Source organism: Apis mellifera, linkage group LG7 (assembly GCF_003254395.2).
Source record: "Apis mellifera strain DH4 linkage group LG7, Amel_HAv3.1, whole genome shotgun sequence".
In the NCBI taxonomy this organism is placed as follows: Eukaryota; Metazoa; Arthropoda; class Insecta; order Hymenoptera; family Apidae; genus Apis; species Apis mellifera.
In genome coordinates this window covers 7,483,735-7,509,733 of record NC_037644.1, presented here as the reverse complement: position 1 = coordinate 7,509,733, position 25,999 = coordinate 7,483,735, and the positions used below count along the sequence as shown (strand labels likewise).

The 25,999-nt window shown below is 24.5% G+C and overlaps 3 protein-coding genes across 11 annotated transcripts in view; 2 read left to right on the top strand and 1 right to left on the bottom strand.

Annotated features, from left to right (window-relative positions):
- Window positions 1–422: 422 nt before the first annotated feature.
- On the top strand, window positions 423–1,233 carry LOC725416 (U1 small nuclear ribonucleoprotein C). The gene has a single exon (XM_001120253.5). It carries the CDS (start codon window positions 581–583, stop codon window positions 1,091–1,093), a length of 513 nt encoding a protein of 170 aa, XP_001120253.1. The 5' UTR covers window positions 423–580; the 3' UTR covers window positions 1,094–1,233.
- Window positions 1,234–1,957: 724 nt separating this feature from the next.
- On the bottom strand, window positions 1,958–6,608 carry LOC413176 (reticulocyte-binding protein 2 homolog a). 2 transcript variants are annotated; one of them, XM_396627.7, is made up of 5 exons: window positions 6,317–6,608; window positions 4,450–6,237; window positions 4,168–4,376; window positions 3,981–4,109; window positions 1,958–3,884 (listed from the first exon to the last, which is right to left on the bottom strand). In XM_396627.7, exons 1-5 carry the CDS (start codon window positions 6,336–6,338, stop codon window positions 1,980–1,982), a joined length of 4,053 nt encoding a protein of 1,350 aa, XP_396627.4. In that variant the 5' UTR covers window positions 6,339–6,608; the 3' UTR covers window positions 1,958–1,979. The 2 variants fall into 2 exon arrangements, with proteins under 2 accessions (XP_396627.4, XP_026297570.1); XM_026441785.1 differs by having other exon boundaries at window positions 4,168–4,349.
- Window positions 6,609–6,852: 244 nt separating this feature from the next.
- Window positions 6,853–25,999, top strand: part of LOC113218567 (CCR4-NOT transcription complex subunit 6-like) — a 372,378-nt gene continuing 353,231 nt past the window's right edge. For 2 of the 8 annotated variants that reach the window (XM_026441791.1, XM_026441790.1), the window contains exons 1-3: window positions 6,862–7,072; window positions 8,133–8,448; window positions 8,572–8,747. In XM_026441791.1, coding sequence (XP_026297576.1) covers window positions 8,141–8,448; window positions 8,572–8,747 — 484 coding nt within the window. In that variant the 5' untranslated portion in view covers window positions 6,862–7,072; window positions 8,133–8,140. Of the gene's footprint in view, window positions 7,073–8,132; window positions 8,449–8,571; window positions 8,748–17,975; window positions 18,482–25,999 lie in introns of those variants that run through there. The other 6 variants (XM_026441792.1, XM_026441793.1, XM_026441789.1 and 3 more) reach the window with 5 other exon arrangements.

Sequence of the window (25,999 nt, the reverse complement as noted above, 5' to 3'; positions counted from 1 at the left end):
AAAACTTATAATAAATAAATTTATCAACTTTTAATTCAAGAAACTTATATTTTACATTATATTGTTTATTTTTATACTACGCAATAAATCCATAAATAAACTAATATATAGATAAGTATACTTTCTATTTCATATTTCAAGATTATGAAACCATTCTTGATTCCCCTAGATTTTGATCACGTGATATTGTTTATGTTCAGTGATTCAATTCAATAAATATAGATATATAGATATGAAATATATTTTATTTATATTTGATTATATATGAATAGTTATATTGTAACAATTTTTTTTACTAGTTAATATTAATATAAAACATTAGTAAAAAATAAAAAAAAATTGTCACAGTAATATGTTTATTTTACGAGTCAATAGATGGAGCTAAAAGAAAAGATTTTCATATATAATTTGTTCGTCTAAGTTATAATTATAATTAAGGTTTGATTATAAAAGACGCATGTATATAACCTATAATTAATCATTAAAATTGAAAAATTGATACAATAATAAAAAATTGTGTAACATATTGTAAAAAAACATACTTTTTATGTTATTTGGTTAATATTAATTCAAATGAACAATGCCAAAATATTATTGTGATTATTGTGATACGTATTTAACACATGATTCGCCGAGTGTAAGAAAAACTCACTGTCAGGGTCGTAAACATAAGGACAATGTTAAATATTTTTATCAAAAATGGATGGAAGAACAAGCACAACATTTAATTGATGCAACAACAGCAGCATTCAAAGCTGGGAAAATCGCTTCTAATCCTTTTGCAGCAAACAAAGGAGCAGCAATTCCACCACCTCCAAATCTTGGTCCACGACCTGGAGTACCACCTCAGGGTCCACCAGGTATGATGCCACCTCCAGGCATGCATCCTGGTGGCCCAATGGGTCCTGGAGGCCCAATGATGATGGGACCACATGGACCAATGCCACCTATGATGGGTATGAGACCACCTATGATGGGACCTATGGGACCAATGGGACCAATGATGGGTCCTATGGGACCTATGGGTCCAATGAGGCCTCCAATGAATGGACCACCACCACCTATGGGAGGACCTCCACCGATGAAGAAATAATGAAGAAGATATATAATTTTAACTATTTTTTAATTATATTGGTATAAATAATTCATCAATTCATTATATATATTCAATAGCATGGTATTAACATGTACGTGTAAATATGATTCATTAAAAATTTGAATTCCCTTCCATAACACGCAATATATTTTTGGAATATTAAGATACAGAAGATATTAATATTAAAAACTAAAAATAAAGTTAAATATGAATATAATATTAGTATTATTTTTATAATTAATATAATAATTCATTATATATATTAAATAATATTAAAGTGTCCTATTATAATATAATTATAGGATAAGGATTATAAAATACATATTTGTCTAAACAAAATTTTTTTATTTACAAAAAAAAATAGACAAAGATATAATTTATATGTACTAAAGTTTTTTATCTTAATATTTTAAGATATTATTAATTTATTCTAAATAAAAACTAATATTATAAATGTATTATAATTGAGATTATTATTACTGTCAATTAATAACAAATTCTTAAAATTTATATTTATAATACTTATTTTAAACTTATTGTTTAAATATAAAAATTAAGCATTATTGAATAATATTATTGAATTAAAAATATTGTAAATATAATCTTTAGTAAAAGATATTTAATCATAAAGATATTAATTTAAATGAGAATACAATTATGATAATTGCATACAATGTAAGGTTTATTGCAGTTTTATTATTTAAAAGTGGATTTTATTTTTTATTTAATTATGAATATTAATAATATTAAAGGATATTTGAAAAAAAATTATAAATTTATTTTATTCAAAATGCTAATAGACCTTTATTTCATCCATTTAGCATATCGATATATAATGAAAGCTTTTAATAAAGACTATTATTTCTTATTTTAAAAATAAAGTTTATTGCAAATAATTACAAAATGAACTTACATATTTCCTGTGATCTTTTTCCAAATTTACTAATCTTATTAAAGTATCAATATGTTCTTGTTTAAGATTTTTATCATTTATTCTTTTCTTAATCTCTTCAACAGCTTTATTCATATATGGTACATTAAATTCAAGAGCTTCATTTATAATTTCATTAGCTTTATTCTCTATAGATGTACCAACATTTACTACTTGATCTTCTATAATATCTGAATTATTTTCAAGATCTAATTTTGCTTTTTTTGCTTTCTTAGTTTTTTTCTTTTTGAGGATATTTATTTCAGAATCAATTATATTATCTTGTTGTTGTAAATTACTTGTTTTTACTTTTTCATTATTACTATTCATTATATCTAAATTTTTCTCTGTATTTCCTGAGGGTTTTATTTTGGCACAAGGTACATTCTTAGATGTCCTTGATGTTACATTAGTACATATAGATTTTTGAAGAGTTATAGGAATTAAATTTGATGAAATAATTTTTAAATCTGATTTTTGTATAGGATTTGTTATTTCATTATTATTTGAAATATCCTGATTATGTGGTAATTGTATAGGCTTATCAGTAGATTCTGTAATATTATTTCCAACATTGTGTATTTTAACAGAAACATTTTCTGCGTTATATGTTTGCATCTTATTTATCAGAATATTTTCTACAGAAAGAATAGTAGGTACTTGTTTATCTTTTATTTCAATATTTTTTGATGAACATGCATCACTATTTTTTGTGATATTACATGTTTTTTTAGAATTAAATTTTTGTAAACTTTCTATGAATGATTCATAAGAAGAAAGTTTCTTGTCTTTTTGCTTTTTAGTTTGAATCTTTTTTTTTTCATTTTTAAATTGTTTTTCTTTATATTTATAATGTACTTTAAGAAGACGTTTTAATTCAATGTCTGTCAATGCACGAGGTACAAATATTTGATTATAAATAACAATAATATGTAAATATATTCCTATACTTACATCATTGTTTGATGATCTATCTAAACATCTAATCATTTTTTTTAATTTTTTAAATAATTGATTATAGTTAGGTAATGTATGAAACACTTTTAACAATTCACTTCGAAGACTTATGATTTTTTTTGAAGTAGAAATCGATATTGCAGAATCTTGAATCTCAATCATTGATTTTTTTAATTGATCTATTTCAGTACAAAGATGATTAGGATCTTTTAAATTTCTTTTTATTTCACCTATTTCTTGTATCAAAAACTTAAGTAATTTCTTCCTATTACGAGGTAAATTTATATGCATCTTTAGACTCTTATCTTCATCATTAAGTTTAAGCCAAAAAATGAATATTTTTATTATATTTACAGCAGTATTTGCTATAGTACGAACTCTTAACATTAGTTCTTTGTTTGAATTATAATATATTTTAATTTCAAATTGAATTATTTTTATTAACTCATCTAAGAAATGTGGAGAAACTCGACCTTTTAAAAGATTTGTTATATGAGAAGGTTGAATTTGTTCACCCAAAAGTTTTCGTTTAATTTCCTCGCCGTTAGGCTTTTTTGTATAAAATTTTCCATATGAATATACAACAAAAGAATTTTCTAGATCATCTTTACCTTCAAGAAATATCATACATTTATTTTTTTTATTAGTTAATGGTATTATATCTTCATTTTCACGAACAGAAATTTGATTGGTTGTTTGTTCTGATTGACTGGATTTTTCTTCTGGTTTTCCTGTATAATCTGATACAAATGCTGGTGTCGGAAAATGTTGGGACCATCGATATTCATTACATGTAGAAGAATCATGACCTCGCTTTGTGCAATTACAACAGTACAATAAGTCTGCAGGTTTCATAACTTCAGATAAATTTTGTGGTATATTTATCTCTGATGTTCGTGTCTATATGTATAAAATTAGGAAAAATATTAAGACATTTAAATTATAATTGTATAAAGTATTTTATATAATTGTATAAACATTTATATATAAACTCACTGTTTGATGAAATCTTCTCCAAAGATCTGGACATTCGGTTGATTCATGTCCTATAGCATTGCATGTATTACAATATAATACAACACAAGACTCACAAGTTTTTCTAAATGTATTTTGTTTTCTACCACACTGCAAAAAATTTATATGTTATTATTATAATATAATATTTTTTATAATATACTTATACCGTGAGACACATTTTTTGAGGACATCGAGTTTCTATATGTCCTTGAATACCACACATATAACATCGAAGAGGTTTGTATGGCTCTGGACAATTATGTTTTTGGTGACCTGGTTGATGACAATTGGTACATTTCATATTCCAATATCTTTTATTTTTTAATAAATTCGGCATCAGGTCTTCATCTAAAATAGCCCAAAGTCTTGGGTCCTCTATAATTTATTTAAAATATAAAACATTCAAAAATAATAAATTTATAAATAAAGTTAATTTTAAATAACTCACTTGACATTTTACTTTGAATTTCTCCTATATCAAAATTTTCTTGTCCTTGGAAATCATAAAAAGCTTTAAGATCTTGTGACATAGGGCGAAAAAAATATTCTGCCCATGAGTCTTCATTAGTTTTATCTTTATTACTATCTTCTTCACAACTTAATTTAGAACGTTTACTTTCACTCGTGGAAGGTTCATCATCATTTTCGTGATGTCTTTTTCTATTTGAAGTTAATTCTTTGGAATTAAGAAAATTTGATACCATTACATCTTTTGCAAAATTATTTAATTCCTTCTTATCTCTTTCATACATAACATTCTTATCATCAATTGTTTTTGATGGTAATGGAAAATTAGATTTATTGTCTTTATCATTGTTAGATATGAATAAATCATCAGAATTATTAAAATCTTTAATATAAATTTCTTTTTCATTAGAAGAGTTATGTTTCTCACAAGAATTTGTATCTTTATTAAAGTGTTGATCTGATTGAACAATTTTACTCATTTCCATTATTTCTTTTATACTTGAAGCACCTTTCTGTATTTCTGTACAATTAAGTACTATGTTTTCTATTGTTGGTGTATCATCAATAAAATCTATAACTGAATTACTATTATCTGAATTCTGGTCAATTACAACAGTTTTCTTTTTGGTATTTCTTACCAAATCATTTTTTTTTTCTATAATAAATGAAGCTTCTTCATCTATGTCACTATTATCACTTGATGTTTCAGAATTTTCATCTGAATCTTGTAAATTTATGACAGGTGGTTGAGGTTTTGGTGGAATAGGAACTTCTAAAATAGATTCTTCAGAATCACTTTCTGTGTCTGACGATAGCAATGTTATTTCTTCTGAATAATTAGCTTTCTTTTGTAACTTGTCAGATCTACTAAGTATTTCATATTTTGTATTTGCTTCTACGTCATTCATAGATTTTTCACGTAAGTCTTGCTCAATAATGATTTGCCTTTGATTTTCTTTGTTTTCTTTAACACGTTCATTTTCTCTTAAACTTTTTTGTTTTTCTTCTTCTATTTCTTGCAGTCTTTTTTTTAGATTTTCATATTTTTTTAAATACAAATTATTAATAAATGATTTGGAAAACTCATATTTTTTAAAAATATCATCAATTTTTGCTTCATTATTTATAATTTCATGACATTTTTCATTATTATTTTCAATATTATCTTTTGTAGAATGTAGAGTATCTTGATTTGCAATTGCTTCGTTATTTAAGCATTGTAAAGGTTTTAATTCTTCTTTAATTTCATTTTCTGATTTTGGTCTTATATTTATATCTTTTTCAATATTATGAATGTTCTGATAATCTGAATTATTTTCATCATGTTCTATTTTATGACATGTTATTACTTGTTCATTATCTTTTAAAGATTCAACATTTTCTTCTTTCAATGTTTTCACATGAGATATATCTGAATTATTTTTGTTATTTATATCCTCACATAATGATTGATTAACTTCATTTGTAATGCAAATAGATGCAATATCTGGTTTATTATCTTTTTCTACCAATATTGAATTATTTGCCGATTCATTTATTGGACAAGTTTTTTTATCAGGATCATTTTTTATACGAATATCACTAATTTGACTGTTGTTTATATCTTTATGAAGCGTTTTATCATCATTATTAATATCTTCTAATTTAATATTTGATTTTGTATCCACATTTTTTGTATCATTTGAACTATAATAAATTTCAGCATATAATCGTGATTGTAGATCATGATTCATTTCTTCATCTTCACTATTTTCAGCTTTACAATAATCTGCAAATTTCACATTAATTTATTAAGATTGTTTTATTTGCGTGAAATTAATAAAGGTTACATTGAAAAATATTCTTACCTCGAAAGGCATTATATTCCATCTTTATTCATGCACTTGATACGCGTGAAAGTTTTATATTGAGTAAAAGTATATTTTGTAATATAAGTGAAATGAAAAAATCAATGTTCTTAACAAAACATTAATGCATTTTTAACAAAAACACACGTGCCTATCTTCTGAAACATTAACATTATACTTACATACTTTTTCTTTGTATAAAATAGCTGCTATCTAGTAATACAAAGATAAAGTTCACAATATTTGAAGGAAAATAGTATCTTAATAGTTCCTATAGAGAGCACTTATAGTAATCTTAAATATATACATACACACACACACACACACACACATATATATATATAGCGAAATAGTTTAATAATAAAAATTTTTATATTCTTTATTTCAATATGAGATTATTACTTTAACTCATATTTATTGTATTAATAGAAAAAATTTAAAAAGTTATGTATACATATTGTGAATATAATATTCATTAAAATCCCTAGATATGCTCTGTTTAGTACAATTTTAATGTAAGATGATCATTTGGTTGTGTCGGCTGCTTCGGGAAGATTCGGAGGTAACGCGACCAATCACGATCACTTATAGTTTGCGATCAGTGCAGTTGATAAATGGAGGATTTGTGTTTGTCAAGGTAGTTTTGTTTACGCGTAAATTTTCATTCGGTATCAACACATCGTGCGTTTTGTGTGTGCTAAGAGGTAGATGAAGGTGCGTAACAGTTTCCTTCGGGTTTCGTATTAAATTTAAAAGGTAGGGAAACTATCCGGTTAGAGAAATGTATATTAATGCGAAAATTTGTCGTGCATATGAACTGTTTAGAGATAAAAGATTATTCATATTAAAAAATACATTGCTTTTTACAGCATTACTTAAAAATTATATTAGCATTTCTCATACACTTTTTGTTCAATACGTTCGTAAGAAATAATATGGTTATCTTTTGAATATCAAGCACTCAATAATCTGCATTTTTACTTCATAGGTTATGAATGTACTTTCATAGTATTACTAAATGATGTATTTCAAATTGAATAAATTATTCTTAAATAATATAAAACATTTAGTTATAAATGTGAAATAATTTATATTTCTTCCCTGTAAAAAATATGATTTAGTTATGTTAGAGAATATGAACAAAACAAATAACATGTATGTATAATACTTTGTCTTTCATAAAAATAAAAATAAATACATTTAGTTTAATGATTGTGTATGCAATAAGAAATTATTAAATAATTTATTATATCAATAATCAAACATTAAGTAGTTTTATGTATTATTCTTAATTATATTATTTATATTATTAAATAATTTTTTGTAAGGTCATAATACTCATAATATTTATGAGGTATTGAAGAATATATATATATTTTTTATAATAAACAAATTTTGCAGTTAATATGATTATAATTTTGTTTATTTAACATACAAAAATATTATTGTATATTATTTTAATATTATGTTACATTTTATTATTATATTTTATTTATTATTTATATTTTATAATTATATTATAATTTAATTTTTGTAATAAATTATATTTCATATATTGTGTATTTTTTTTATATTAATTAATTAGATTAGATTATATCTTTTAGATTAATTAATCTATTTATAATCTAATAAATTATATTTATATATTAGTACATAATTGCAAATAAATTAGAAGTTTTATCTAAATATTAAAAAAAATCTATTTAAGTGATTATATTTATTATAATTTATATATTCCATAACTAATATTATAATATTATAATATCCATAATAATTATAATATTCTTTTAAATATTATTTTGATATATCTGTCTAGGATTTAAAATGTCTCGCAACCATAAAGACAAGTATGAAAACTCCAACCCACGACGTACACATACTTTTATGTCTACGGAGGATGCAAACTCTGGAAAAAAATCTTATTGGCCAGAGTTGGAGATAACAGGCAGTATAAGAAATTTAAGCCCAAATTTATGGCAACTAACTCATCTAACAGCTTTGTATCTCAATGATAATAGTTTACAAAGGATACCATCTGAGATTGGACGTTTAGTCAATTTACGTGCTTTAGATCTCAGTAGCAATAAATTACGCAGTTTACCAGCTGAACTGGGGGACCTCATCTATCTCAGGTATAATTTATATTCACATTTATATAAATATATATAAATATAATGAATGTATATATATATATACATATATGTATCTTTCTTATATCTTTCCGTATGATAATTTATATTTTGTTTATTTTTCAGAGAATTGTTATTAAACCAAAATTACCTCCGAGTGTTACCATATGAATTAGGAAAATTGTTTCAATTACAAGTGCTTGGACTTCAAGGTAATCCACTCAGCAAGGAAATATTGGCGTTGTATGGAGAACCATCAGGGACTCACAAGCTGCTATCATATATGCTGGACAATTTACAAGGTATGTGATTAAAATATTTGTTTATTTAATAAGTTATTTTTAATTTTACAAAAAAATTTATAATATTAAAGTTTTTTCTATCATATATCAATATAATATAATATTATTTGCTATTAACATTCAATGATAAGTATTGTGAGCGATGACATTTTATAGTCATCGTTGATCGATATTAACCGTTCTTACATTTGAGTAATGTACCGCTAGATGGCTGTATATGTTTACTTCTTTGTAACTGTGAATTATAATTACGAAAATATAATATATAATATAAAAATTAAATAAATATATTTGAGATTATTGTATATTATATTTATACTATGATTTATTTTTAAATTTTATGCAAATTAAAAAATATATTTTAATATTATATAAAACGTGAATATTTATTTAAAAATTATAATTATTGAAAAAAAATTTCAATAATGAATGTATATATATCCAATAAGTTAAATAAAATTAAATTAAATAAAAATTGAAGAATTCTCTTATGTGAGGAAATTATATCCATTGAATTAAATAGAATAAATATATATTTTCAATTCTATTCAATATTATTCAATTCAATGTATCATTCAATTTATAGATATATTTTTTATAATGATAAAAAATTATTCTTAAAAATAATAATTCATTAGTAACCAATAGTTGGTACTATTGCATGCATCACCTGATCAATTTTATTTATCTTTTGCTTAGATTCGTTAGACAGATTATATACATATATGTAGATTATTTTAATTATATGTACGAAATTTGAATAAAAAATTTAGATTTAATTTTATTCAAATTATTAATTAATCTATTTATTTTTTATATATATATATATAATTTCATATTTAATTTTTAAAGTAATACATAATAAATTATCCTATCAATATAATAACAAAATGTTATTAAATAATATTTGATTTTATTAAATACAAAATAGAAATTTTTATAATTTTTATATTAAATTCTTAAATATTTTCTAATATAATTCTAATTTAATAATTTTAAATTATATTATTTATTCATGTTTGTAATCGTTGCTTATTATAATTATTGATTATATTAATAAATGATTTATGATAAATATCATTGTTATCGATTGCAAAATTAACATAAACATTATTACGCGATGATAAAACATTTTATTTAATTTAGTAGAATTAAAATATTCTTGATACAAAACTGTCCATTTGAAAGATTGTAAAAATTTCGCAATATCGATAGAATTTGGAAAAGTTAACCAGACTTATGGGGACCATTTAGTGGCTTGGAGAACACATTAGAGCCTACATAATTTAATTTCTTTCAACTTCGGGGTCAAGTGGGTGTGCCGGGGCGCAGGCGCGTTAGGTTGTACGAGTGGTTACGTTAGGGAATGCTCGGTGAAACGTGGGGGAATTGCAAAGCGGACCAGAAGGGAAGGCGTTCTTCTATCCATTGTGTTTCACGATTTTTGCCAGTTACCCGATTGCCTGAAAGGTCTCGGCTGCACCATTCCATTTATCCATTGTTCTCCGACTTTTACTATTCGGCACCATAGTACCTATGCCTGTCATTTCCTCTTCCAGAGAATACTACCTCGTCATTATCGTCCTCCACTTTCTTCGCTTCATCTTTCTTTATGTCGTTTTTCGTATCTAAAATCGTATTAAATATATAGATATTATTTATCTTTAAAAGGATATTAAAAATTAAAATTTATCTAAATTATTCTCTTAAAAAATATTTGAATTGAATTTTATAAAAACTGAAATGATTCATATTAAAAATATGTCAATATAATAAATTGTATAATATTTATGGATTCGCATTTTTTAATTCTTCATGTTTGAAATTTGTTTTATGTCAATTTCATATGTACTTATCTATGTATATATGAAATTTTACTAATGATTTTACACGATATCAATATTATATCAATTTTATGCAATCTATGTTGCAATTTATGTACAATTAATTTAATTCGAGTTATTTATTTGCAAAGTATATCTTGCTATCACATTCCATGAGCAATTTAAAAGTTTACAAATAAAATAATTTTCAATATTCAGAAAAGCTAGCTACTTGGAACTTATAATAAGCTCTATAAAAAAGTTGTAAAAGTAAATTGATTTGTTATTGTTTGCTTTTTAATGTGGTAAAGTTGCTCACTGAATAGATTATATATAGTACTCTTTTAAATCCATATTTTGTTTTGTACGATAATGGTGAAGTCAAGTTTTTGAAGTAGTTGTTTTCTTCTAAATTATTCAAATATTTTTTTTTTTAATTAAATTTATGAAAACATTCAAAATTTAACTTAAAAATTTTTTTATTCAATAAAAAATTCTATATGATTAATTGTATTATACTATAAAAAATATTTAGTACATTTTTATTAGAATATTGCAATAAAGTTTCAAGATTAAATTTATTTTACAAAATATGTTCAATTTTTCTTAAATATAAATAAATAATCTTATTTTTATAAATTATAATAAATATAATTTTATATTTTCACTTTTAATATTCATACATGAACACAGTTACGCAAACTTTATTTATTTTTGACTTACTCAATCTCTTTGATGAGATAAATTGAAGAATTGTGTGTACGTAAATTTCCTTCTTCCGTAATTCTCTGTAACTCATGTGTACCGCAATATCTATATTTGTTTCTCAACAGGAAAATCAAGTTGAAAGTTTAGATCTCAGCCTATGATGAAACTTTCGAATAGACATTACAAACACTCATAGAATAATTAGTGCAAGTAAAATTAATTATTTTTGTTATAATTGATTCCTTATTATTTTAAAAATGATAAATTATTATAATATTTTATGATAATAAATATTTCTTTTAAAATACTTATCAAAATTCTTAAAAAATTTTCTGATTTATTTAGACATATCTACATAATATCATTTAATCAATTTTCAAAAATTTAAAAATATATTTTTTTATTATGAATAAATTTCAATTTCTCTTTGAACACATTAATTAAGTTTTATATATCGTTAATCATTACTTTAATATTTATTTTTAATTGTGAAATAAGTTCTTTAAAAATTTACTAATTAAAAAATTAAAATACAACTTTTAAATTATATTATAAATTTAATACAGAAAAATGTAGAAACATTAGAAAGAATTCTCTTTTGTAACAAAATATGAATTATATCATTACAAATTATTAAAGTTATACAAATTTTAAGATTATTAATAAGTTAATAACACACATAATTAATCCATTTCTATTTCACGAATTTTCATTTCATTTTTTTCCATTTAGGTTCCCTAATATTCGTTTTATTCTCTTTATCCTCTTTATCAGACAATGTTGCTCAAGTTTCAATATTTGTAGTACGTATAGAGGAACACGCACGGAAGATATTCAATTCATAGTGGGGAAATAGAAAGCAGAGAAACGCTTGTCACAAACAAATAAGAAAATGTTCGTTTTAGTCTTTTCGGGAAAAAGAAAACTAGGTCTCGGTGACGCGAGACGAGTGAAAGGGGTCTCTCCCAGTCTGAAAAAAGAAAAAAAAAAGAAGAAGAAGAGGAAAGAAAAAATGTATGCGCGATTCACTAGGTTGCCCGGTGCTACCTCACCCGTATAATTACACGAGGCCTCGGTCTCGGCTCCGTGTAATTGAGGACGACTCTGAGAGGAGAAAGTGAACCGCGGTTTCGTGTGTACAGTGTGGCGAGAGTTCCTATGATTCATTCGTTATTCGGTGTGTACGATGTGTACTCGGTTAGCCATTGAAACACACGAGCTATGAATCGTGATGACACGCGTTGCGAATTGGTCTCGATGCCTTCTTGTCGACTTCGTTATATCTTTCTTGACAGCTTTTTTTCTCCCTACTGGGGACGGGAACAATGTTTCGAAAAAACACTTCCGGGTTGTATTGAATTTTAAATGAATCGAGATCAAAAAAATATATTAATTAATTATATATATTTTACAAACTCTGAGAATTTTTAAATAAATCATAGAATCTTGAGAGAGGAGTATCTCAAATCCATATTTTTTTTACTGTATATTTATTTCATAAACAAGTAGATTTTGACTGATAGTTGTTTTTTTTTGGAAATTGTTTTTTGTTTATAATTTATAATTTTTTTCAACTGTTTTAATGTTTCTTTTTTTAATAATCCATTAATGATATAATAACATATAACTTTTTAAACAAAATTATATATATAAAACAGCATGGATTAATTAATGTACATTTGATACATTTAATTTAATTTAATAGTTTGATTTTGAATATTAAAATACTACATACAAAATTAAATTAGACGAATCTTGAGAGAGGAGTATCTCAAATCCATATTCTTTTATTGTACATTTATTCCATAGACAAATAGATTTTGACTGATAATTGTTTTTTGTTTATAATTTATAATTTTTTTCAACTATTTTAATGTTCCTTTTTTTAATAATCCATTAATGGATTATTAAATTAAATTAATTACACAATAACATATAATTTTTTTAAACAAAATTATATATTAATTATAATACCATGGATTAATGTACCTTTGGTACATTTAATTTAATTTAATAGTTTGATTTTGAATGTTAAAATACTGGATACAAAATTAAATTAGATGAATCTTGAGAAAGGAGTACCTCAAATCCATATTTTTTTATTGTACATTTATTCCATAGACAAATAGATTTTGACTAATAATTGTTTTTTGTTTATAATTTATAATTTTTTTCAACTTTTAATGTTCCTTTTTTTTAATAATCCATTAATGATACACAATAACATATAATTTTTTTAAACAAAATTATATATTAATTATAATACCATGGATTAATGTACATTTGGTACATTTAATTTAATTTAATAGTTTGATTTTAAATATTAAAATACTGGATACAAAATTAAATTAGATGAATCTTGAGAGAGGAGTATCTCAAATTCATATTTTTTTATTGTACATTTATTCCATAGACAAATAGATTTTGATTGATAATTGTTTTTTGTTTATAATTTATAATTTTTTTCAACTGTTTTAATATTCCTTTTTTTAATAGTCCATTAATGTACATTTGGTAAATTTAATTTAATTTAATAGTTTGATTTTGAATGTTAAAATACTGGATACAAAATTAAATTAGAAGCAAAAGCTTAATGTAATCTCATTAATTAAATTATCTTACATTATTATGCTTATGGATGGATGAATTTGAATAGATTTGGATGATAGAAATGCAAATATCGTATTTACTTGATTTTTATAGACGTTCCGCGCCTCTGTATTTCGCATCGAATCGCATTTGCTGTGGTTTTTGCGATTCGCTGAACGATTCGGTCGTGGGAAAGCGTGGAGTGTTTTCAGGCGGAAAACTCGTTGCACGTTCCTTGGTGGATACTTCTTTTTGAAAGTTGAACGCTTTTTATTGCCTCCTTCCGGAGATCGTTCAAAATTACTTCGTTCGTTAAGTTGAAAGGTTCATTTCAAATAAAATTACATCGATTCTCGCTCACGTTACACGCCAACACAGTTGCTTTTTCAAACTTTGCGTAATGTATCGATCCTGCTCTTCTTGGGCGAATAAAAATTACTTCACAATTAAATCATTGAAATCTTCAAATTCGTTCAGTGAGAAAATTATGTCTATTCTATGATTTTCAATATTTCTGAAGTAATTTCCAAGCTGCATATTTAAAAAGAAAATCTTATCATAAATCAAATTTGATTTCAATAGGAATATTACTGTATTATAGTTGAAAGATATATTTCGTAAATTTTTGTATTCATGTTTCATTTAATGAGATAAATAATTTTTCTTTGAATTATGAAAATGTCGATATCATTCATCAAGAAATCATTTCTCAAATAATAAAACTTTGTTGATATATTTTATGCAATTTGTCTTATAATTTCATCTTATCAATTTTTTACATAAATAAGTTAAATTTATAAAAAAAAATATAAAAAAATTATAGTTAACTAATATATTATTAAAAAACATTTATATATATATAATTTTATAGTGGAATGTATTTTCCAAGAAAAACAATTTTACCGTAAAAAAATCTCGCGTGTAATTTTCAGGAATAAATATCGAACGACGCAAAAGTCAATCTATGAATATACATATATATTGTATCGGTTATACCGGTTTGCTTTGTAAAAAAAAAAAAAATCATGTGCTTGGACTTTCCACCCGAGCGATTTGTACAGATCGATGAGTTTGAAAACTGTCCCCTAATAATTTTCATTGAAGCTTGTCATATACAGGATTATGCCGTGCAATGCAATGGTCACGTTTTTATCTCGTCAATGAAAAACGAATCGTGAGTTCATTGAACGATAACGAAACGATTAGTTCGTTACGTGTACGTCGAATTTCTCTATTCATCATGGCGTTCCCTTCCGATCATTGGCGGAATCATACGACAGCTGTAATAGTGGGACACGTTTCGATAGCAACGCCAACTAGACGCAGGTTGTGTTTCACGTTCTCATTCTTGTTCTTGAGTTCCAAGTATACAGTTCACTTTCTACGAGCCACCTGACCCGTGCCACCCAATAGGCTGTCCAAGTACTTTCCTTGCTCGAACTATTATTAACCACGAGTAAATTCGCCGTTAAATCGTTTCACGGAGAGTAACCACTGGCTTGTTTTCTTCGACAACTTATCGCCGTTCTCAAAGCCGCCGACGTCCGTGGTTAAAGGGCATTCGTGCATTTCTTTTTTTTTTCCTTTTTTTCTTATTGTCGATTACTGATTTCTATTACTCACTAGTTTTTTTTTTTTTTCCTCTGGGAATTCATTACTCTGTTAATCCAAACTGTTCTTCTGAAATGTCAATGAATTATTTATATCGAGTTTTTTGCGAATAACGTGTATCGCGAACGATGCAAAAGATGCCCTTTTATTCGATACATTATGAATTGATTCATCCATTTGCAACTGTGCGTTTTTCGATGAAGCGTGAATTGGTAATAGGTACGTGATGTTTCGTGTCCATTTAATCTTTTAAGCGGTTATGTCGTGTATATATATATATATATCTACTTATGTCAAGGTAATTATAATAAGGATAAAAGGACATAATGTGTGTAATAATATAATATAATAAAGATAAAGGATTAATATAATGATAATATAATGTAATAATATAATATTATAGCGATGGAAAATTCGTGCCATCATGAAATATATATCGGTGATAAGCTATGATATTAATAAAGAATCATATTTGATTCTGATGTTAAATTCATTATTATTATAATTTTATAAGAGAAATTTTATGTGATGTAAATGGAATTCAAAAGGAAAAAAATGTAGATTTTTAAAATAATTTTTTATGCTGTTCAAATGTACTTTCGTTTTTATCAGAGATTATTTGGACAATGAAATAAAATGAGCATGTGTCTGACCTAGAATTTGATATTCTTTAATAATGTTCCCTTTCATAACGCATGAAATTAACTGTCAATGATTAATGATGTTAATGATCATTTCTTGTTTTTTTATTATTTTTATATTTTCATTTAAAACATTATAATCGTTTCAGAACAAACCAACGTTTTGAGAAATTTTTAAATTTCATTATTTTGAAATTGCTTTTTAAAATTATTTAAAAAAATAATTTATTTTTGAAATAACAATAATTGAAATAATAAATATTTTATAAAATCACTCCATATAAAAAATAAATTGATATATTTGCAATTAAATGATTTATTTGTCATTTCACTAAATAAATTATTTATTATTTATTCATTATAATGTAATATTTAATAGTTATTCTGAATGGTTTATTTCAAAAATAAATTTTCAATTAAAAAATAAACGTTTTTTCCTATCAAAAGAAGTCAGTTTTTCGATTTATTATTAACTAATTTAAATAAAAAACTTAAATTGAATAAAAAAAAAACTTAAATAACTTCAATTGAAATACATTATTTATTGGTAATTCATGTTATTTAAAATTATTTTCAAATTATTTGAAATAAATTTTGCTCAGATCTGTTTTAGAATTCACTATTTAAATTTGCATCTTTCATATTTCATTAAAAATAAATCAAAAGAAAGAAATTTACAATTTATAAATTTATTTTAATTTTGTGATTTAATGGCAAAATATAAATTCGAATTTGAAAATATATGCATATTGTATTAAAAATTAATAACTTGTCAATTATAATAATTCATCATTCATTAGCTTTAATCTGCATTTTTCTTTTACCATTATACTTATCAATTTTTTTTAAATAAACTTTTATAATTTCAATTTCAAAAAAATTTGTTTTTATATTTTTTTTCTTATGTTAAAAATAAATCATATTTAAATTTAAAATACATTTTTAGAATGTAAATATTCTCAGATATGCTTAATTTAAATATTAAATTTATTTCATATTTGAATAATCGATCATTGATAATCTAAATTCAGATAACGTTTTAATCGTTCCATTACTATTTTTTTATTACTATTTTTATATTAAGATTAAATATTCTTAAAATAACAATATAAGAGACGACCTAATATAATACAATAAAAAAATAAATACAAAGACAAAAATAATTTTCAATAATTATTTTCGAAACTTTTGAAAGAATACGGTATTCAATGCTATAAAGCAAATTCATTATCCGCTTTCTCTACGATTGTCACATCTTATCCATAAACTGTCACCAATGAAACCGTGCAATTAATGTCGTTCAAATTTTCTCCCGTAATGGAATCGAATGTATAGCCGATTAGCCCGCTTCTGTCGACAACTTTCTCAAACTGGTCACGGTCTCATAGAGATCGGCTTGCCGTGATGCCGTGCGATCTATAACATCGAATCTATTCTGTTCAACAAATTCTATGTTATGTGTATTCCCCGGGTCATGTGCCGGCATATGCGCGCGCACGTGTGCCATGGACATAACCACACGCGATTTCCTGCCTTTCTCTACCAGCCTGGCGAACCCGGCAAACGAAGCGAATCAAACGATAAGGCATTCACTTGACATACACACTCCCTACACCAAAGACGCGAATGTGGGCAGTGGGCAGCAGCTATTATAAACAAGACTCCTTATCTCTGAGAACTAACCGGCACCGCTCTTTCCCACGTTTTGTTGCTCTTGCGATCAGAGAGGGCGTTTTTCTTCGTACGAACGCACGAACAACACCGAAAGATAGCTTGAATTTTCGTATCAAACTCAAACACCACGCGAAGTTTCTCTCATTACCATTTCTCTTTTCTTGAAATCTTTCTGATTTCAGCTTTAGAACCGACCACCAGTTTTGCGTGCCACCGATTCTTTTATCGTCTCGGTGAAGTTTAACGAGGGGCTTTTCTTTCTCGGCGTTTTTTAACCGCGACTCGACCCGTGGATACCTCCTTTCGATTCTTCCGCAAGAATCGCTTAGACGACGATTATTTTTGTATCAAAGAAGATTTGAACGTTACGTAATTTGTTAGATTTAAATGTTTTAGATTTTAATAATTTAAATAGTAGATTTAGTAATTTTAGTTTAATGTTAGATTTCAATGTTATATATAATGTATACGTTGAAATAAATTGTTTAATTGCGATGGAGTTTTATTTAACCCTTATGTCCATACCCAAAATTTTTAACGTCGATCAACTTTTGATTTCATAATTTTTCAGTGAAAAAAATAACATTAGATTTAATAATCCGAATTAATAACAGATATGTCAAATAACAACGATTTGATTGGTTTGAAAATCTTTTAATGGGAAATTTAAAGTTTAAAATCTTAAAGTATCTGGGTATCGATATAAGGGTTGAAATATTCGTATTTAAATAGCAATGCTTGATATATTTAATTTATAGTTTTTGAAAATTATTAGTTATTTTTATTCAATTAAAAATTTTTTAATTTTTGTAAAGTATTGCCATCTTCTTTTTTATATATTCACGGATCACAATGATATAAAATTCCTAGGAAATGCAATAAAAGAGGGAAATAGAAAATTATTTTTTTATTAGTTTAAGCTAATTTTGTTTAAAATAAATTTTTTTCAATTAATGGAGAAAATAGATCGTTGCGAATTAACATTCTGAAAATAATATTCGCAAATTCATTAATTTTATTTCTTCGTATGCATGTATTGTAACGTAATTCATGCCACGTTATAAATGAGATATCTGTCTATGATCTAATATCATTTATCTGAACATCATTTGTTATAACAAAATTTTAGATAGTGCTCGATTAACTGAAATCCTACCGATTGAATCCACTTATCTAAACATTCGTGCTATTTGAACTAGAAATCATAGGTAATGGAGGAATCGCAAATTATATGAACTCTAGTTATATGAACTGACCCTCAATGATTCCAGATATGTAACTAGTTCTGCTGTATATAGTACGTGATAAATGAAATATTTCGTATATTTATTTTCCAATATTTAGAATTCAATTTTATAAAAGAAAAATAAAAGAAATTAATTTTTACAAATTTATTCTACGTTTAATTTTATTTCTTCTTATGTATAAATTATGCGTATATAAATATTTCAAATTTTGACGAAAACACACAAACGATGTTGATTCATGAGATATCTATTCAAAGCGTCATATTGCATTGCGAGATATGTTATTTAAATGTAAATACGACAGAGTTAAAAGAGTTTTTTTTAGTATGTAAGCGAATAAATAATAGATTATTATAAAAATACAAACATCGGTGTAATTATTAAAGATATAAAAAATTTATCGTTAGCTATTTAAATATAAAATTATTCGATACAACTACAATATAATTTTAATAATAAAGCCTTTTGAAATCGGAAGAATATTGAAATATTCAGCGAATTATTTCAGTTACCATGTATATAAATCAGAGTTATTATGCTGGTCCAAATTTTTCCAATAAAAAGATAAAAAGCAATAGAAGTATTGAATAATTTATTAGGACATTGAACATGGATATTAAACGAAATTTTTTTCTATAACACGTTGATATTCCTTTAATAATCGAGATGTCGATTCGATGGAATTTAATTGATTCCATTCTGCACGCTTGTAAAATGAACTTTATCAAGAAATTGCTGCATCGGCAAAGGTGAATATGAAAAATGTATGTATGTAGTTCAGTTTTACGAACGGGACATATTTAAATTCTTTTGTCTGCGCGCCTCCTGTTCTGTTCATTTAGAGAGGCGCATCAGAGATAAAGTATTTCAGACGAAACTTAAGTGCACTTCTGTATTTAAACTCAGACGAGGTTGTATCGGTGATGGAAAATAATGCTGACTGTAAGGTGTACACGAATGAATTTGCACGGGTGCAAGTTTCTCGCAGGCCGTTCGGTTCAATTAAGCCGCGATGAAAAACCTTTGAAATCCAGCTTCCATTCGAGCTATTTTTTTCTTTCTTTCTTTCTTTCTTTCTTTTTTTTTATACAGATTTTTTTTCTAGCAATTGAAATTGCTCAAATAGTGGCTCGATAAAAATGGAAAATGGCCTTTGTCTGCTTAATTTTATCGTTAAAAAAAATATTCTTTGTTTCTTTTAATATTTTTATTTTGTTGATTTAATTTTGTTATTTAGTTAGTTATACATTATTGTTTCGACTAATTTATTACATCTTTTTAGATAAAGCATTTTACGTAGTATTTTCTTTGTTTTTCAAAATATTTTATTATTAGAAAATTTACAATATATTGGAATATTTTAATAAATTGGCAAATTATCATACTGAATAGCATAAAAATTTTATAAAAAATAAAATTAGTTTTATAAATATTGCTACTATTTTTATTATTATAAATATTTTTTTTTTATAAATTTATCCAAAATTTAATTTATTATTTTCTTTGATAAAATAAAAAAATATCGATTATTAAAAATTAAATTTTATTAATTTTAATTTTTAAATTGAAAAAATCTATATTCTTTTTGAAGATAAAAAATCAGATCTGATTTATTTTTTTCTAGCAAAAATGATACAAATAAGATAATAAAAATTATACTTTTTTTTAATACACATGCTAAAATTAAAATATACTAAAAATGAGCTGTTAAAATACTTAAACTGGAAAAGATTTTTAGAATTTAAGACACAATTTATTTAGAAGAGTAATTTTAAAAAAGTTTAAATTAAGATAATGTTGGGAGAAATAAATCTTCTTTTTAAAATTTGAATTATGTCAATTAACGGAGAAGATTTAAAGATTTAAAGACTTTATAATTTGAGATTTTTACCCTAATTATTCCAAGTTTTTTTTTTTTGGTCTTCATATTTTATGCAATTTTCATGTAATTAAGATGAATAGATCGAATATTTCATTCTCACAATTATTTCATTTATTTTCTTCGTTATAATCTGCCTAACATATTCTTTTTCATATTAATTTTTACTGTTATTTTCAAGAATCAATTCGTATTACGTATCTGATTCAGATTTAATCAACCTTTCATCTATTTATTTAAAATATTTTAAATCGATATTTTATACAGAAAAACATAATAAAATATTACGTATATATGTATACATTTCATGAAGATGAAATTTTTAAATAAATTAATATAATTCAATGAGAAATAAAAAATTTGTTATAAGAAATTTTTGCGTCCAATTGAAATTAATAAAATGAAATACTTATGTGTTACATAAGTACAATTTAATTAAATCAATTTTTATTTACGATTACGGCATATGGAATTGATGTAAATTAATTATATCAATCAAATATTTTCAAATTATGCATATAGGATTCATCCATTTCTAAAGCTTTGGAATAATTGACAAATGTAATTAACTATCTCATTGATTATCTTGATTATCAGATGCGAATGAATTATAGGTTCGAAGTTAATTTACATGTAAAAATATAAAAAATATAAAAAATGTAGAAAAAAATTTTATCAATTTAAATCTTCATTTCTGAGAAAATCGAGATTGAACATATATGGTTAAGAGATAATTATGTATTCGTATATCCGACGAATTTTAAAATTCAATTTATTTGAAAATTAGTTTTTAAATAAAAAATTTTATTTTACATTTTTCGCTTATTTCCATATGTAAAATAATCTTCTACGAATAATTTATTCACATCAAATCAAGAATTAATTAAATTTACTTAAACTGGAAAAGTTTTCAAATTTGATTTACTTGAAAAACGAGAAAATTGTATTCTTTCCTTTTGATCTATTTTTGCATGAAAATTATCTCGTCGATTGTATCATTTCATTTTGAAACATTCCATATCAAGAAATATTTTCTCAAATAAAATTTTAACTATATTAAAATATTATACAATAAAACTTTTATATTCGTTCGTCTTTATATTTGTCAAAGATTTCTTAATATATGGTTTGTTTTCTGCCATAAGTTTTCAATAATTTCTATAAAATAAATTTTTATATTGATTCGAAACTAAAAATTAATTATTTCTTTTTTTCATTAATTTTTTAAATACATAGATATTCTTAGAATAGAAGATATTCTTTGATGATTGATTCTATATTCGATTATTTTTTCAGGGACGAATATAAAAATTTCTATTCTATATTTTAAACTATATACTTTATATAAATATATGATTATCTTTTTTTTTTTCGAAGATTATCTAATTTCATTATTTCCCTTTCTATATTTATATGAATTATTAAATATGAAATTTTGCTTTTTTAATTATAATAAATAATAAAAAATATACAGTATTTTATGATTTTTTTTTATTATTATAAATTTTAAAATTATTAGTGTCACATAAAAATTTTCAATTTATATATTATAATATAATGAATACAGAAAAGAAAAGTGTTGAAATATGCTATTCGCATTAAAAATAATAATAAAAATTATCTCTTCTCTTTTCTTGCAGTTCAATGATATATATACATACATACGATGAATTTGTAATTAATTCTCAATAATGTTAAACGATCTAGCGATCATCGCTAATGAATATAAAAGAAATTATGATTAAAAATTATATTAATTATATAAATATTCATGTAAAATTATTATATACAATATTTTATGAAATGAATTACTAAGAGAATTATTTTATTTGTCGTATAATTAAAACATTAATCATATTTCTTTTAATATGGTCAAATTAAATTATATTGGTGACATGAAATTAATTAACTATTACATATCTACAAAAATTTATTCATGTTATCATGGATAAAAAATTAAATTGTTGATAATTAAATTAAAAAAATATATTCAAAATTTGAAATAAATTTTCTTACGTTTAGAATCGAATAAAAATATGCAATTTTTCAATATATCTTCTTTCTCTTTCTTTCTCTCTCAAATCGGATGTTTCATTCCCGATATCTGCGAATTTAAAATTATTTTACAAATCTTTATACGTTAATTTTCTCATTAAAATTCCAATGAAAGAACACCCTGTTTAATCAAATGATATTTTTTCTCATCTGTATATAATTTTGAATTAAGAAATTGTTAATTAAATTTTAATCGAACATCATTCCAAATTCACATTTGAATAAATTCTAATTACAGATGCATTATACGTCGTATTATCAATGAATTCGCCAATGTATATAATCTAAATGTAGATCAAACGTAGCTATAATAGTGGCCATAATATATATCGAAGACACGCGATTATCTTTAGTATTCGCCAACACCTGTAAATAACGATCTATTATCAGAGTAATCAACCGTCATTTGTAACTATCGATTAAGCAAGTTCTCGAATCGGCCGACAGGACATGGGACGAGGAGACAAACACGAGTTACATAGGGTTGAGAAAGCGAGGCGAAACCTCATTTATAATCTACGCTCCCTACTGAAGCGATTTTACGACGCTTTGACAGAGTTTCACCTGTCACGCTAACGGCTTGTCAGCCAACAAGATCGCTCTTCCAGCCTTACAATCGAGCCACTGAACTTTCATGCCTCTGTCGAATTTCCTGCACGAGGGATCATTGTTCCTACGCGATCTAGAAATCCTGGAATGTAGTGGACGTAACGATGTATCAATTTAGAGAAATAGTACAATTTTACGTTAGATTTCATTGTAATAGCAAGTAATATCCCTAGCGAAGTGATATCCTAGGGATCTCTAGGAACAAGGACATCATTTTTTAGAGCATCGATGGAGAAGTATAATATATATAAATATATAATATAATATATATATATATAATATATATAAATATAATAATGATTTTGTGCAGAAAAATCACAGAATGAATTTTATTTATTTATTATTAGATTTACATAGAAGATTTTTTTTTGATAATTCGAATCGATCAATTTCATTGATACTTTTCAATTGAGAAATTTCAATGAGGAAATCTATTTTTGAATTTTTCTTCGTAGATTTCAATCGTGTAAGTATTTTCATTAGTTTTTAAAATTATCGATGATAGTTAAGTAATTTGTAATCTGAATTCAGTCTGTGTCTTCTAATATCCTTTCCGTCCATAACCTAATTTAAATTTAATCTAACTTAAATCAGAAGTTTTCGCACAAAAACATGTAATATTTCGAATTTGAAAATTAGATTTTTCTTTTCATATTTAATACCTAAAAACATCTTATTACAAGATTTATCAGACTGGTAGAAATCGAAAATTATTTATCGAATTAGTCACGACAGAGAAATAGTAACGAGCAAAAAATGTAACAGTTAGGTAATAACAAGGGAAATTGTAGAAACGAAACAACTGAAAGGGAAAGAAGAAAAAAAAGTGATCGTTAATTTTTATTAGGTTTATTTTATGTAATACGCTTTGAACAATTTATCATTTTTTCTCTTTTTCTTTTTTCTATTTTTATCATTTTACGTATAGCAAATATTTATTAAATTATATATTTCATATGCGTGACCAATAAAAGTTGCATATTCTATTTTTCTGATGAAAAAACAATAAACAGGATTGAAATAAAGAAACTGTCCAGCTAGAATTATGTTAATGGAAGTTGGAAAGAAATTACATTGTAGAGATAGAAAACTACAATTACAAAAAGTAATAATAATTAATCTAGAATTCTACGATATTAAAAACTAATTTTTTCCATAAATGGTGATTACGTTATATATGTTGTATAGATACGGTATAGTACGGTAATCATAAATTACATAATAAAATTTAAAAATTTAATAGTTAAAAAATTAAAGAAAAATTAATAATATTTTATTATTTTATTTAAAAATTAATTAAATTGCATTTTTCGAATTATCATAAAAATACAAATTATTGGAATTTCTTTTCGATTATCGATTATGATTAATTTTTTGAATTCGTTTCATTTATTTCAAATTTTAAAATTTTTCGAATTTTTTGAAAATTCAAGATTACTTATTGACGATATATTTTTAATCTTTAAAGCTCCATGTTAAATTATTGTCTGAAAATTATAAAGCTGATGCATATGTTCTCCTTTATTATATTGAAATCAAAGTTATATTGAAGTTATATTGAAATCACACCGATATTAAATTAATATAAGTTGTTATAGTGTTACAATGTACTATTTTAATTTATATTAGCTAAATTCAATATTGTTCGTTAAAATCGATAAATCGATAAATCTGAAATCGTTCAAAATCATCTTGTAACAATTGAAAACTTCAATCTGTAAAACGAATGGAAATTTTATTTGTAAATTGGTTAATATACAAAAGAAAATTGAGATATAAATTCAAGATAATATAATCTTACTATTTGAGCAAAAGATGATTTCATATTTAGATAATCATAAAAAAAAAATAAAAATTTATCATTTACATTAGTAAGTTTTTATTTCTGAGAAAATCGAAATTAATCATTCACACTCAAAAAGTCATACAATTTTTTTGAAAATTAATTTTCAGAAAGAATGAAAAGAATTATTATATATACATTGCAATTATAATACTTGAACAGCTGTATACAGTTAATTATCATAAAAAAAAAAATAATCCAGGATTAAATTTAATACTCTTTCTTCACCGCAACACGAAGCAAATTAAATTATGTACTTGGTACATCTATTCTTTTGACAATGATTGAAATAATGGACATTAATGAAGAGAAATTAAGGATCTATTAAAAATATCACAGTTTTATGTAATTTTCATAACATGAATCGGGGTTAGTTAGCGACGTCGTTCATTTATCCCGTTGAAGCCACATAAAAAACGGTGCTGCATCCCGTTCTCGATTAAAATTTACGAGAGACTTCTGTCTCGCGTTGCAGTTGCATCGATTTACCCGTTCTTTACGGGTTCGGAGAGTGCTTTTTATCCCCGTGCACTGATTGCGCTACAACATCTGGAATACGGTTTATGGAACATT